Here is a 15,209-nt window from a genome sequence, read left to right as displayed (position 1 = left end):
AGATAAGAGCTGCAGACACGGCTAGGCGGAAGGTAAGGTGTCTTCTGCCATCTCAGGTCAGTGAGAGGGCATACTGGAAGGCCCTGTGGAGTGGGAAAGCAGTGCCGCTGTTGAGACAAGTCCTAAGATTGCGCCAGGAAGTGCCCCGGGGGGCTCCTCATCATGATGGCTGTGGAAGGGTCAACCATTACCAGCCGGATCAAGAACCTTCTGCGATCCCCATCCATCAAATTACGCAGGAGTAAGGCAGGAAACCGGCGAGAGGACCTCAGCTCCAAGGTGAGTCCTAGTATTGGGAGCCACCCCTTTCCTCCCCTATCCTGCTCTGCGCCATGTACATCTTTTACCTTACTCTTTCTTGGGAAGGAGGAGAACTAGAAGCTCACTTTGGCTCTAAAGGACCAAGTGTGCCCATCTCTGCCCCTCAAGAAAGCAATGAGCAAGCAGGGATGAGCATGCTGAGATTCATCTATGAAAAGGGAAGAACATGAGGAAGGCAACCCGGGTTCAGTTGTGGCCTCACTACAAACTAAGTCTGTGCTTGGGGAAGCCAGTTGATATGCTGTGACTCAGTTTTCCTTCTTGGAAGAGGGTAGTGGGACCACATATCCTGTGAAGGGCTAAGCTGCCACTAATGTAGCCGCAAGTGTTAGTGTCACAGCTGGGGTTATGTAAGACAGTGGTAGCAGAAAGAAATATGCTAAAACACCTAGTCGGAGGAATCGGCTAGGTAAATGCTCTTCCCTGGTGTCAAAACAAATTTACTTATCTATTCAAGAGACCTGAATTAATTTAACTGGAGTTTCTTGGCTTTTTAGGAATGGTAACATGCAAGGGGCCAAATATCTGCCAAGCAAGCAATTCTGGTTTGCGCTTGAACATTGCTTATCTCATTCACTATATCTCACCCTGCTGCAGAAGTTCCTCAGAGACCAAGTCCCTTTCCATCCCCTCCCATGTCTGGGTGTAGATGTTTATGCTTTCTTGAACTTTGTAGAGCCCCACAAGTTTGGGAATACAAAAGCAGACTAATTTATTTAATTCCTGAGGGAACCTGGGGCCTTGTTGCCACAGGATCAGATTAGGCTTTTGTGTCTTATAAGCAGCCTGTAAACACAGTAGCCTTGTGTAGTGCAGGATTGCTACAGGGAGAGACATTTGAGACAGCAGCATTTTGTTGCCTTGCCTGTATCTCTTCAGAGATGAGTAAACCCAATGAGGAATGATTTAGAATGCTAATGTACAGCATGGCAGAGTTCTGGGAGGACTTAACTCAGATCCCTGTCCCTTAGCAAAACCTTACTTGGATTTGGTCAGAAGGTGAACACCTTTGCTGTATATTTCATTCAACAGGAATCAAAATTGGGCGCAAGGTTCCATGGCTGTGGAGATAGTGACTTTTCTGAGTGCTCTTATTAATCATTGTTCATAGTCTCCAGAGGCAGGAGAATGAGCCTGAAACATAGACACTGTCTTAGATTTGGCTCCATTCACTCATTTGTTGTGTTGGATCATTCTTAGTACTGTAAGCTCTCATATTCTTGGCTGGTAACTTGGCAATGACCAGCACCATTAGAGCCATCTTCGTGTCTCTTTGGTCTCTTTTTCTGAACAAGAATGGTATAGGTAATAGAAATGTATGATGGGAGTTTAGTCTTCAGTATTAATACTTATTGTAACCGGATGGTACGGTTACCATTCTTTAAAATTTACCATGTCGTTCATCATTAATGCATTCTACAAACGTTTATTGTGTGCCCGTTATGTGTAGAATCAGCAATGAATAAAACGTCATATCCTTGCTATCAAAGAGCTTGTGGCTGTCAGACATGTAAACAAATAATTACAACATGGTGTGGTAAATGCTGTCCTAGAAGTATGTATAAAGGTGTTAATGGCAGCACAGGGGAGGGAAACTAAATCAGCTTAGGGGGATTAGAAAAAAACTTCACAGAGGAAGGGATGCTGGAACTGTGAGTCCTGAGGCAAGAGAAGAGGAGAAGCTCTCAAGGAAAACAGTGAAAAAAGGAATCCTTGGCATCACCATGAAACATCCCTGCTTCAAATAGGAATTCAGTGCTTCAGACTGCTTTAAATGGCTTTGTTTGTCCTAGAGCTGTGAATGAAGGAAATACTTAGCTAAAGTTGAATGACTCTTTTTTTTTTTTTTTTTTTGTGGTACGCGGGCCTCTCACTGTTGTGGCCTCTCCCATTGAGGAGCACAGGCTCCGGACGCGCAGGCTCAGCGGCCATGGCTCACGGGCCCAGCCGCTCCGCGGCATCTGGGATCTTCCCAGACCGGGGCACGAACCCGTGTCCCCTGCATTGGCAGGCGGACTCTCAACCACTGCGCCACCAGGGAAGCCCTGAATGACTCTTGAACAGTCTGACAGAGCAAGAGTGCTGGTGCATATCTTTAGCACCCAAAGTAGTAACTGCCTTTGTGTCCTCGGACCTTGCAGATGCCTGACTCCCCACACTCCTTACTGAAGACTCTACCTGAGATGATTCTAAAAGCCTGCCTTGTGGTAACCAACATTAAGACCTGGTGTACAAGGCTTTGTGAGTTGCTCTAATATGTGGTAGCTGTGGTAACAGTCAGAGAGTTTGTGCTTCATAGATAAATAACTCTGAAACAAAATTTGAAGACCAAAAGACATATGCCTTTTGTGTGGGGTGGGGACAAAGAAGGAAGCGACAGAGGGCCTTTCTGCAGCTCTTAACCTCATATGGCCTGCTGCTTTGAATCATAACTGTTCCTGCTGTCTAAAGTAGGCTTTTCACCAAATTCTCCACTTATTTTTAGATCCAACTCTATATTTACTGGAGCCACAGGGCCTTCTCTGACTAGCCCTACTACCTTGGAACCAATCTCTAATTGTTCTTTTATGTATGTCTTCATTTCCTAAGGTCAGAGCCATGTTCTTTATTTCCTTTACATCACACTGTGTAGTACAGTGTAAGGAATGTGCTAAATACTAAATGAATGAATGAATGAGAACAATTTAAAGATGTCAAATATAGTGGGGATAAACTTGAAATTCCATAAGAATAGCAAAAATGATCAGGAGGAGTTTGTGACCTCTTTAGAAGAGAAATCAAAATTAGGAAGAATAAAATGTGAAAAAAAGAAATAGAGATGTAGCCTATTTAGGTGTGAAGGGCATTAGAGAGAAAGGAAAGTAGTGCTCATTAAAGGCTTTTTAATTCAGGAGAGACCTAGTTAAAAATATGGTTAAAATATGGTTAAAAGCCAAAGTGAGAGTCAGTAGAGATGGGGATTTAAGTTATTAGAGAGAGTAGATGAGAGCTGAGGTTTGTATTAAACTTTCTCTAAGGGAGGGAAGGAAGTCTCTGCAGTGTAATAGAATTGGAAAAGAGTAATTTGAGGTTTTATGCCAGATCTGCTGAGTCTTGATGAAGTGTAACTCAAAGTTATCAGTTGTAAACACCCTTCAACTTCAAATCCTATGCAATTGTCAGTGCTTTCTCTCATCTCAGTTGAACTGTGTTTTCTTTAAGAAGCAAATGTGTGTGCTCTTGATAGCTAACCCTCCCCCTCTTTTCTTAAGTTTCTGAAAGATTTTTATGTGGAAGGAGCTGGGTTGTTTTTCATTTTAACAAAGGACAGAAATGGACTGAAGCCAAGCAGGCAAGATTTAAATTAGGGATACAAAAGGATTGCCTGTGCTGGAGGGTTGTTAGGTTTTGAAAAAATGAGTGAGGGAGGTTTTGAAATCTTCTTCCTTATTAATAGCCATTAATACAATCCGAGTTATATATTATCCCTTTGGAAACAATGGACAAGGTGACTGCAACTTTCTTCTAGTTCTCAGTTTTTATGAATATAAGTCTAATTCATATCCTCCCCCCCCCCAACCATTTCTTCCCCCAGTGTTTCTCCGGCCTGATTGTATGGTAGTGCTTTGAGCCTTTTAGTATGTGGCTGTAAGAAGAATTTGTGTAGGTGAGTTTCATAGAGAAGAAAAAAGTGGCAGTAATCTAATTTCAGCTTTGGATTAGTGTTTGAGCCCAGGTATTAGTATTGAGACTCTTTATTATGCCTATTTGGCAGTGAGGAGTCATATTCGTTTTTTTAAAATATAAATTTATTTATTTACTTATTTATTTTTGGCTGTGTTGGGTCTTCGTTGCTGCACGCGGGCTTTCTCTAGCTGTGGCGAGCCGGGGCTACTCTTCGGTGCATGGGCTTCTCATCGCGGTGGCTTCTCGTGTTGTGGAGCACGGGCTCTAGGCGTGCAGGCTTCAGTAGTTGTGGCTCGCGGGCTCTAGAGCGCAGGCTCAGTAGTCGTGGCGCATGGGCTTATTTGGTCTGCCGCATGTGGGATCTTCATGGACCAGGGCTCGAACCTGTGTCCCCTGCATTGGCAGGCGGATTCTTAACCAGTGCGCCACCAGGGAAATCCTTTTTTCAAAGCATTTATGGATCACTGGCTGGCTCTAGCTTGATGGCGCTCAACTTGGGGGAGAGGTCAGGAGGGAAGAAAGACATCAGAATACCTGTGCAACTATTAAAAAAATACGCATTCCTGGGCCCCATCCTATCTATATGGAATCAGAACCTCTGGGGGTAGAGTTTGTTAGTTGTGTATATATTAAGTTCCACCAGAAGCCCACTGCTGGTTTCAGCCCACCCTGAAATCTGTTGGCTTCATACCCAAGTCCTCATTGAGGCTTCTTGAGACTATATAAAGCTAGCCCAGTAAGTATACTCTTCTCCTTGAGTAGTTTGTTTAATCTCCATTGTATCTTCTGGACTGATTGCTCTGTTAAACTGCTGTATCAGGAATAGATCTGAGAGAAGTGCCCTGTTGTAGGGTAAGATGTAAGGAGCTGGTCATTGCCTTACTTAGATCAGCAGGAATTTCCCTTGGGGGCAGAAATAGGAAAACTTTATGATAATATCCCTGAGTCCTAGCCAGTTTTTTTGTCACCATTCCACTACCCACTGCCCTTGGGACTCATAGCAACCAAGAGTTTTTAGTGTATAATACATACTCTCTGGGCTCCCCACCTAGAATAGATGACCAAGAGTAGAGGCCTCTGTGGCCAGCAGCCCTGCCCCTCACCTGTCTTTGTGAGTGAACTTGGGCAAGTTCTTGTTGAGTTTTCTGTCTATGATATAGTCTTCAGTTAAGGCTTGTGAAGTGTCTTGAGCTCCTCAGAACAGGTGGTGTACACGGAAAAGTGTGAGGTGTTCTGGTCTTGTTCCTTTGATCTCCATTTCCTTTTCCTTCCGGTGCCTGCAGCTGCCCTCAGCCTTCAAAGTAAGTCTCACTGGAGAGAGAGGATTCTTCTCTCTGCAGCCCAACACCTCTTGCTTTGCTGTCTAAAATAGCCCAGCCTCTTCAGGCTTTAAGTTGTCTTGCAAAGCCTGCCCTCATCCATTTGGCCTCACTTATTTCGGAGTCTAACAGTACTGCTGCTTTCCAAGTTTCTTTTCCCTCTCTCAGCTTGTAATTTAGGGCAAGTTTCCCCTGTTGGATCTGTTTGAGTCACTGTCTTCTTTCTTGCTAGTATTTTGACTGTCTTTGGGGCCATTGGTATTTCTCTGACTTCACTTCTCTCTTCTGTTTGTTATCTGTATGTTTTCATTTCTTGACTAATGAAAAAACATTCATAGAAACGAGGCTTCAGCCTGACCTCTATAACCTCTCTGTCAACCCCCTGAGTCTCAAGTTGGACTTGTGGCTGTTATCACTGCCTCTTTGTTTGGAAAACAGTCTAGGGCTTGAAATTTGGGACTATGTTTATTCAAACTAAGCTTCTCTGGGAACATGGTCTGTCCCACTGTTGTTCTCAGAGTATCTGTTGGTTTTTACTTCATGTCCAGACTGCCCTGTTGGTAGGAAAAAAAGCTACAGTGTTTTCAGTAGGATTTGTTATATTATGAATCACATTCCCACTGCTACAAGCTAAGCCTCTCCTCTGGGCTCTGTTGTTTAATGCAGGACAGGGCCAGGTTTCTGTCAGCTTTCTTTCACATCAGTTCTCAGTAGAGGTGTGGAGTGAGAGCTGCCCATCTGTTTGGAAGTTTACTGAATCAAATCCACATTGTGGATTTTACTTTAACTTCTGTTACCTCTTTTTAAAAAATGGGGGGTAGGAGGAGGGCAAGAAATAAAGTGAGTGTGGCAGACAGATTGGGCAGTGTAGATCTTTAGGGTTGGTATTTTTGGTTGTTCAGATTTTCCAAATCTTGGTTTCCTTCCTCCTAACTGTTGTATCAGCAAGTTCACAGTGCTTCTTAATTGGCCACAGCATTTTCCTCTGGTTTTGAAGGATGCTTACAGAAGAATGAGTTCATATTATGGATATCTCCTCTTAGATTTCTAGGGAGTGAATTCCACCCTCTCTCATTTTGTCACAGAGAATGTTTGTAATGCTCTATGTGTTGTTTCCCTAGTCTATAAAACAGTCTCTTTTTAGGTTAGATTTTTAAATTTATACACTTTATCTCCCCCCCTAAACCTGGAATGGAGCTAAAGATACTTTCCCTTCCCTGCCCCTTCATTCATAGTTGAGATTTAAATGTAGTGGGAGATCTTAGAACAACACTTTGTGAGACCACGTGCCTGTTTTATTTTGTTTTTTTCCCTACTTTGTCACATTCTCTTTTGGAGGAATCCTGAGAAGGAATTCCTCAGGTTCTTCTGGGTTTGAACATTGCTTCTCACTTGTGCTGAGCTCACTAAGTTTCTGACTTCCCGTCATACCTCTCCTCTGTGTTTGCTTTTTTTGTTCCTTTAGTGGTGCTTCTGGTCATTTCCCCGTGAGTTCAGCTGATCCATTAAAGGTGCTTGCACTTAAAAACGAAACTTTAAAAAATTGTGAAATATAACAGGCATTGAAAAGTTTATGAAATATAATAATATAACCTTGTATTGTGAATAATTATAAAATGATTGCTCACATAACCACCACCCAAGTCAAGAAATAGAACACTGCCAAGTTTCTGAAGGATGTGATGCTAATGGTGTCATTAAGGTGAGATGAGATTTTTGTCTTATGTAATTAAGATGATTTTATTGTTAAAAATTAAAACACTCAAGGACTTGATCTTGACTATTTGTCCTTTTCAAGTTTCTTCTTCTCTATCCATTATAGATTTGTGCTATTCAACATTTCCAGGTAGTATGCTTATTGGAACCACCCCTTTCCAGCCTTTGTTGTCAGTGCTTCCTGTCTTTATCTTACAATAATAATACTAGAAATAATAATATTTGTAGTGGTAATAATGGCTAACATTTATTGAGTTTTTGCTGTGTACTGTGCTTAAGCATGTACGTATATTATCTCATTTAAGTTTCACCCTACTATAAGTACTATTACTATCCCCATTTCATAAATAAGGAAACTGATGCTCAGAGAGGTGGTTATATAGCCAGTAGATGACTGAGCTGGGATTCAAATCTTGGCTATCTTAACTCCAAAGCCTGCTCTTAATCTTTATCCTGTACTCCTCCCAGGGAGTCTTCATGTGCAAAACATGACACTGAGCACAGAAGTATGCCCAGTATTGCTATAGCCAAGAGTCACATCTGCGATCAGCTTGGAAAAGGGCAGTACCTTAAAAAATATACTTTTCCCCCAATATTCCCCATAAAAGTTAATTTAGTGAACTTCTTAGAACGTTATTTTAGAACCATCATTCAGTAACCCTTGTCCCTTGTATCCTTGCTCCTCTTCCCACTCCCAACTCCAGATTTCATGAACTGTATCCCAACTTCTCATTCTATGGTACCGTTAGGAACTGTACAGCTCGTGGTTCTGTGGGTACGTGAATGTCAAGTTGACAGGGCACCGCTGTGTGGTTCCAGATGACCATAAGCCACAAGCAGTTGCTGCTTCTCTCTTGGAGTTGGAGTGAGGTGCGGGAGTGAAGTGGAGACCAACAGATGCCTCGGTTGTTTGTGTGTGTGGGTATCATGAGGCTTTAAACTGTTTTGCTCTTAGTTGGCGGTTGATTGTGTAGCTCACACTCCTGACTGCTTGTTAGTGCCACCTACCCCAAATCTCTCCTTCTTCATCCCCATTCTCCACCTCTTTGTTACCTCTGTGGCTGTCCCTACGCACAACTGACCTTATCTTGGAAGCTGTGGAGAGTCGCTGAGTTGAAATGCCTGTTTTCTGTGAAAGAAGCTGGATCTAAAATACCCTGTGCCAGGGCTGACCTGGATGATGACAGTTGGGGCTCAGGGAACATGAAAATGAGGTCATTTGCCCACCTGACTCTGTTTGGCTGGGTGGGCTCCGGGGTTGCTAAGTTCCTTGAGCAAGTGCCTTGCCTCACCTGATCTCAAACTTGTATTATTTTGATTTATTTCCTGAAATAGGCAACAGTGATAACATTATGGTTGCAAAAGCATGGGATCTTAATGCATGCTTTCCTGCAGCTGCCCCAGTTAGTCCTGAGGAGAGGAAGCCCCAAGCTAGTTTGTGATCATGGGGGAGGAGCTCGGAGCATGCTCAGAACTCTTGACTCTTGCCATCACTCAGCTACTGCCTACAGAAAAGCAAGCAGCTGCTTGTCAGGACTAAACATGCAATGGGCAGGCTGCAGGCTTGCCTCTGGTACCCTGACACTATTGGTCAGCTTCTATTTGGGAAAGCACAGTATCTTTGTACACCATGATGGTTTTCGTATGACCTAATAACCTGCTGCTGACTTTTCTGAACATGCCCTTTCTCCTTATGCTGTCCTTCCTTCCCCAGGCTGCTTTGGTCTCCCTTTGGAGGCTTCCACAGCAGCTGTGGTAGAGACTTTCCCTCATAGTTGGCTGGTGAACAGGGCTTCTCTGAGTTGAGGTGTAGACAGATTAGTGGGTGGGGGCAAGAGGCCAGTGGTCCTGTTAAAATGCAGATTGAGATTCAGACCCACCCCGAGACTCTGCATTACTACCAGGCTCCCAAGTGACGCCCATGCTGCTCTTCCTTGGGCCATACTTTAAGTAGCCATGCTGATTGTGTGTGTGTGTGTGTGTGTGTGTGTGTGTAGTGGGGGCTGGTGGGACAGCTTCCTCACTTCTGAGGGAACTGGATTCTCTCTCATTTGTAAAATTGGAATACTGATGGCTTTCTCCCAGGGCTGTTGTGAGGATTCAATGAGATTTAATGAATGTGAAAGCACATTGTAAGATCTAAATAAGTTTACAGCTATTAAGGGGTTTCTAATATTACCAGGGTCCACAGATTTCTAGAATATCCAGGAATTTTCTTGTAATTTGCTGGCAAGATTTTATTCCTTCAAGTTTCCATTTGTGAGAAGTCCTTTTTTTGCAGGTTCAACCTCTTCTGTTCCAACACTGAATCATCCTCCCTGTGCAGCTTTTTATTGTGACCTATCTTCAGCCCCTTTTTCTTGCCAATATTAACTTGTATCAGCTATACTTTAACTACTGACCAAAAGAAAGATTTAGCAAATATTCTTTTTGATACTAACTACTGTGTAATTTATTTCAGGGCTATGGATATGATTTTGGGGAATTAAAAAAGGCAAGCTAGTGAACCAGGAGTGGGGGGAGTCCTAATTTACTGTGTCTGATTGGAAATCACTGGAGTAGTAAGCATGCTTTTTTGTTTTGTTTTGTTTTGTTTGCGGTACGCGGGCCTCTCACTGTTGTGGCCTCTCCTGTTGGGGAGCACAGGCTCAGCGACCATGGCTCATGGGCCCAGCTGCTCCGTGGCACGTGGGATCTTCCCGGACCGGGGCACGAACTCGTGTCCCCTGCATCGGCAGGCGGACTCTCAATCACTGCGCCACCAGGGAAGCCCAGTAAGCATGCTTCTTAACAGCAGTAGCTTCTGTAGAAATAAATATAACTTTTTTCTTCTTTTGGGGCTAATTCATTTATACTGGGAAATAATTTGGGAAGTGAATTAGTCTTAGAGCTTCCTTTCAGACTAAGAATTTAAAGGCAGAGTGAAACGCATTAATTTCATGACCCATTGTTTTATGTTTCTAATGTTTGGATGAGAGTGAAATATTCTATTTAAATAATTTTTCCTTAAAGAAAATATATGAAGATGTGGGGAAACAAGTGCACTCATACCCTTCTGCTGTTAGTGAAAGCAGACATTGATCTAACCTTTTTAGAGGACAACTTGGTAATATCCATTAGAAGAAAAATTTACATATTCATATCTTTTGATTTAACAGTTATAATTCTGGGATTTTATTCTATGCAAACACTTACACCACACAAAAGTGTATATAACTGAATTTTTCTGTTGTTGGGGAGCATTATTCACAGTAGTGAAATCTTTGAAGTAATCCAAGTAACCATCAATGGGAGATTGGTGTACATCCATAAATGAAATACCTTGTACTGGTTGAAAAGAATGAGTTCAATCTATATACACTGATATGAGAGGGTATACAAGATCTATTAAGTGACAAAAAGCAAACTGTATAACAGTTTTTATGTTAATGATTATTTATATTTTGTTAAAACATGTATGTTAGTATATGCATAGAAAAAATTGTGAGGCTGTAAATACCAAACTGTTGTTAAAATTGGTTACCTCAGGGAGGGATAGTAGATTATGGTGGACATTCACTATCTACATTTCTATATTTCTGTAATGTTGGAATTTTTTACGATGAGTGTGTGTTATTTTTGTAAGTAGAAAAAAAATAGTAAAGATAAAAGTCTCTCCAATTTAAACATGTGTATTTCATATTTAAATCTAAAATGTTTAAATTTAAAAATCTGTATACTCATTTTATTAAAGAAGTTGTGTACAAATGTTGGAAAATATATCTGGTATAATAAACTTTGTTTTTTTAGTAATAATAGGACATAAAAATATTTTCTCACAAATTCATCATTAACTTCTTGAATTTGAAATAATTCATTTCTTTTTTTAAAAAAATATTTATTTATTTAGGCTGTGCCAGGTCTTAGTTGCGGCACGTGAGATCTTCGTTGCTGCATGCGGGTTCTTTAGTTGCGACATGAGGAATCTTTAGTTGTGGCATGCATGTGGGATTCTAGTTCCCCGACCAGGGATTGAACCTGGGCCCCCTGCATTGGGAGCGTGGAGTCTTAGCCACTGGACCACCAGGGAATTCCCAAGATAATTCATTTCTGATACTCAAAAATATTTCCTTGGTTAGCTTTGTAAATAAAATGTCTTTTTATACTTTCTGAAGTACATGTGCTTTCTGAAAAGAGTTTTTTATACCATATAGAGAAACATAAAGAAGAAAACAGGTCATTCATAATTCTAACATCCAGAATAACTACTTATAGCTCCATTCATTTCTGATTAAAAAGGACAGGTAAAGCTCTTTTTAAATAATAGGATTGTTACTTTTATTAAACAAAAATTATCTCAATCTTTTTGGACTTACTCGTTAATTATAATTTAAGTCAGATTTATGAAGAGCCATGCCATGCATGTATTTACTAAAGTCAGGGGTAAAACTGTTTGGTTTGTAATCATGCAAGGCACATGGACTATTCCATTCAGACCTTTACCAATCTTTCTGGAAAGGCATCAGAATCCTGCTTCCTGCTCCAGCTTCTAGGTTTGGCTATGATAGATGGAGAATTCTCTAGGAGGTTAAAGAATTTACTAAGTAAGATGCACCAAAGAATATTCACAAATATTTTTAAAGTATTAAAAATGGATTCAACAAATATACTATATTAAACATTGTGCGCTGTGCTATAAGCATAGAGTTGTATGAGATACAGCCTCTGCCTTACAGGAGATTATAGAGTAGCAGGAGAGATAAGACAGATCCTTAAAGAACTTCTGTACAAGGTACTAAGTAACACATGCCGTGTGAATGATGAAAATTAAGTGCTGCTGTAAGAATTCCAAGGAGGGAGGAGTCACTTCTGGCCAGGTTGATCACAGAAAGAATCATAGGGGATGTGATATTTGAGCTGGTTCTTGAAGGAAGGGGTAGGGTTTCAGTATGGGATGGTGGAAGGGAAGGGCATTCCAGGCAGAAGAATATAAACAAAAGCCCCAGAGCTCCTTTCCAGAATAATGAATAATCCAGATTGACAAAAGCACATCGTTCATATGGTGAGTAGAAGGAAATAGAATTAGAAGAACGATAGGGCCCATTGACAGATGGATGCTAGGCTAAGACATTTATAATTTATTTAGTTGGCATTAAGGAGCCATTGAAAGTTTTTGAGCAGGTGAGGGACATGATCATAGCTGTACTATGGAAAGATTATTCTAATGGGTTGGGGAGGGGAGGGCAGGGCCTACAGTAAGGAGCTTGATTAGAAGGCCATTGCTGTATCCAGGAATATGGTGCCAAAGGCCTCAACCAGGGTATTGGCGTTAGGAATGAAAAGGAAATGAGAATTTTATAGAGAATAACACATTGAAGAGAGCTTCCTTCTTCTAGGAGAGTCTCATGGAACAAGTTGGCATGATTGCAGGAACACTGAGAGTCTGCTCCACTCCCCTTGTCCCAGAACACACATTCACTTTGCACACTTAGTCCAGATAAGGAACAGTTAGTATTCTCCCTGGTTACAAAGTTTGGAAACCAAGAGATTAAGAAAACTCAGGCATGTAGAGGTGGTGAATGAGGAAGAATTAGACCTTTCTTGATGATCAGATTTTTAGGTCATAAAGCTTTGTTTGTGGTTCTGGTCTTGGTATAGCAAGGACTGACCTTAGAGAGGAAAAAAAATTTTTTTCCTCTATTCTGGTTGCTTAAATTGAGATGTCTCCTATCCTTGCCTTTCTGATAACTGGAAGAGAAAGGGAGGGTAGGAGTACCTGCTTTATACCAGGCACTGTGTTATTCAAGCTGCTGTTTGGACTTGGGTGCCCGCTGTTGGCTGTATTGTAATTGAGTCCTTTGGCTAGAGGCCTCTCATTGGCTCCCTTCTGGTTTGAGGTCTGATGCCATCCTTACCTCTTCCTCCATCTGCACATGAAATCATAATCCCCTGCTTCTAACACTGTAGTTTTAGTTGCCTTGGAAATGGGTGTCAGCTGTCTGTGTTGACTGTAGGTTCTAATGCCAGCTGGATGTGAGCATGCTCTGACCAGGTGGGGTACTCTGACATTGGAAGACCCTCTGTTACTCTTTCTCTGCAACCATCTCTGTGAGGAGAGGTCAGAATGCATTTTTAGACCCATTTAAGCTACTGATAAGACCTGCTACTTTTTAAAAAACATTAACGCTAGGAGGAGAGAACCCTGTTGCCCCTCTACTTCATCCTGTGCCCTTTGCCTTCTACCTTGCTTCTCAGACCTGTCCCTGATGCCTCCATGATGGCTTGGTGACTTCCCTGTGTGCTCTTTCAGAAACTGCAACATTCTGGTGGTTTTGGAGAACCTGAATTCCCTCCTTGGTCACCATGGTTTCTGGAACCAGACAGACTTAGGTTTGAATCCTGGTTCTTCCACTGACTACTTACTTGACTCCTTCATAACGAAAATGGAAATAATACTAGTCCTTTATAAAGTTGTCGAGAGTATTCAATGAGATGGTCTTACAAAGCGTTTAGCACAGTTCTTGGCGCAGAGTACACATTCAATAAATGGTATCTATTATGGCTGTAGATCCTCTCTCTGCCCAAGACCTTTTGCAGCCCATGGGTGTGGGTATTCTTGTAAGAATACTCAGAGCATTGTTTTCTCCCTAGTCCCAGGAGGGGTTGAAATTTGGAAATAAAAAGGCAAAATGCTTTAATTGAATAGTTCCCCACCTGATTAATCACTAGAACCACCTGGAGAGCTTTTGCCTCTCACTGTTGTGGCCTCTCCCATTGAGGAGCACAGGCTCCGGACGCGCAGGCTCAGCAGCCATGGCTCACGGGCCCAGCCGCTCCGCGGCATGTGGGAGATCCCGGGGCCCCGGACGGGCACGAACCCATGTCCCCTGCATCGGCAGGCGGACTCTCAACCACCGCGCCACCAGGGAAGCCCAGGAGAGCTTTAATATACAGATTCTTGAAGCCCGCTCCATAGCTGTTGATCAAGAATCTTGCAGAGGCAGGGGATGGGTATAGGGTAGGGACTGCTATCTGAAAAAAACTTGTTAAGTCCTCTGAGTAATTCTGTTGATCAGCCGGAATTGGGAACCTCTGTTCTCTAGTCTCCAGGGGCTTATGCTAAAGGATCTCTAAGGTCACCTCTTCCCAAGCAGTGGCAGACTCACCTTCCTTAGAAGCTAAGGCTATTTTAATCTCAGCACAGCAGAATTGGCTCAATTCCAACAAATCTTGATCTCTAGGGAACTTGGTTTTTCTGTCATACTGGAAGTTATTTGTTTCTGGGAGACTTCATGGTATAGAAAGTAGAACCATAAATCAGCCCCAGAAACCAGGAGCAGAGTAGAGAGGCAAGGTCTGTTCTACAGTTTTGGAGTGGCCATTGTGTCTCTTCCTGCCTCTGACCAGATGGCACTTTGGTCTCTGAAGGAGCAGGAGTGAGTGAGCTTGGGCATGATACCCGCTTCCCCCTCCCCCCTCCCAGAGCTGGTCACTGGGTCTGTGCCCAGCTGGCTAAGTCTCTGCACAAAGCCTCCTGGCCTTGGCTTCCTCTGTGGCTTTTGCATAAGTGGCAGTTCTCAGAATCTGGTGGAGGATCTGCTTTGTGAGATTAAAGTGTAGTGTGTGGGCAAGAGACAGGCATAGTTATTCTTAACCTGCAGGAAGGGAGGGAAGGGCAGAGGGGGCTCTGCCTCGGACAGGTCTGTGACATGCTTGTTTATAGAAATAGCAAGCCCATAGTTTGGCTGGAATGACTTATAACTCAGGTATTTATAACTTGTATTGAGTGGGATTAAGAAGTAGAGAAGGGGAGAAGGGGGAAGAAAGAAATTGGTGGCAACAAAACATGGCAAAAGAGATCGGCTTCCTCCCAGTTGCTGGGGTTTCTTTACCAGTTTGAGGTCAGCTAAATCCTAGATGACCCTGGCCTTTTGTGGCTCTGGCCCCTTAGTTTTCTCTCTCGAGGGAGCAGCTGCTTTCTTGCCACTGCAGACTCCCTGTAGTAGTCCCTCGCACTAAGAAAGCAAGAACAGATTCGAATCGTGTATGCTGTGGGCTCAACAAGAAACCCTTCTCTAGCAGTGCTGTTGTCTTGTGTATGTGTTGGCTCCACACACTGGATCTCTCATTGGCTGGTGCCTCTCCTCTAGCTTGTGGGCTGGTCAGATCTAGGGACTGGAGAGAGAGGTACCAGAAGAGTTTAGAAGG

General features: G+C 42.6%; 1 protein-coding gene across 2 annotated transcripts in view; it reads left to right on the top strand.

The window, feature by feature from the left end:
* Positions 1-15,209, top strand: part of MAPKBP1 (mitogen-activated protein kinase binding protein 1) — a 52,314-nt gene that overhangs the window by 912 nt on the left and 36,193 nt on the right. For both annotated transcript variants that reach the window (XM_032623149.1, XM_032623150.1), the window contains exon 2: positions 57-279. In XM_032623149.1, coding sequence (XP_032479040.1) covers positions 163-279 — 117 coding nt within the window. In that variant the 5' untranslated portion in view covers positions 57-162. The remainder of the gene's footprint in view (positions 1-56; positions 280-15,209) is intronic.

The sequence above is a fragment of the Phocoena sinus genome, chromosome 2 (genome assembly GCF_008692025.1).
Source record: "Phocoena sinus isolate mPhoSin1 chromosome 2, mPhoSin1.pri, whole genome shotgun sequence".
Lineage (NCBI taxonomy): Eukaryota > Metazoa > Chordata > Mammalia > Artiodactyla > Phocoenidae > Phocoena > Phocoena sinus.
Note: the sequence above shows the minus strand (reverse complement) of the source record. Positions and strands in the feature narration are given on the sequence as shown.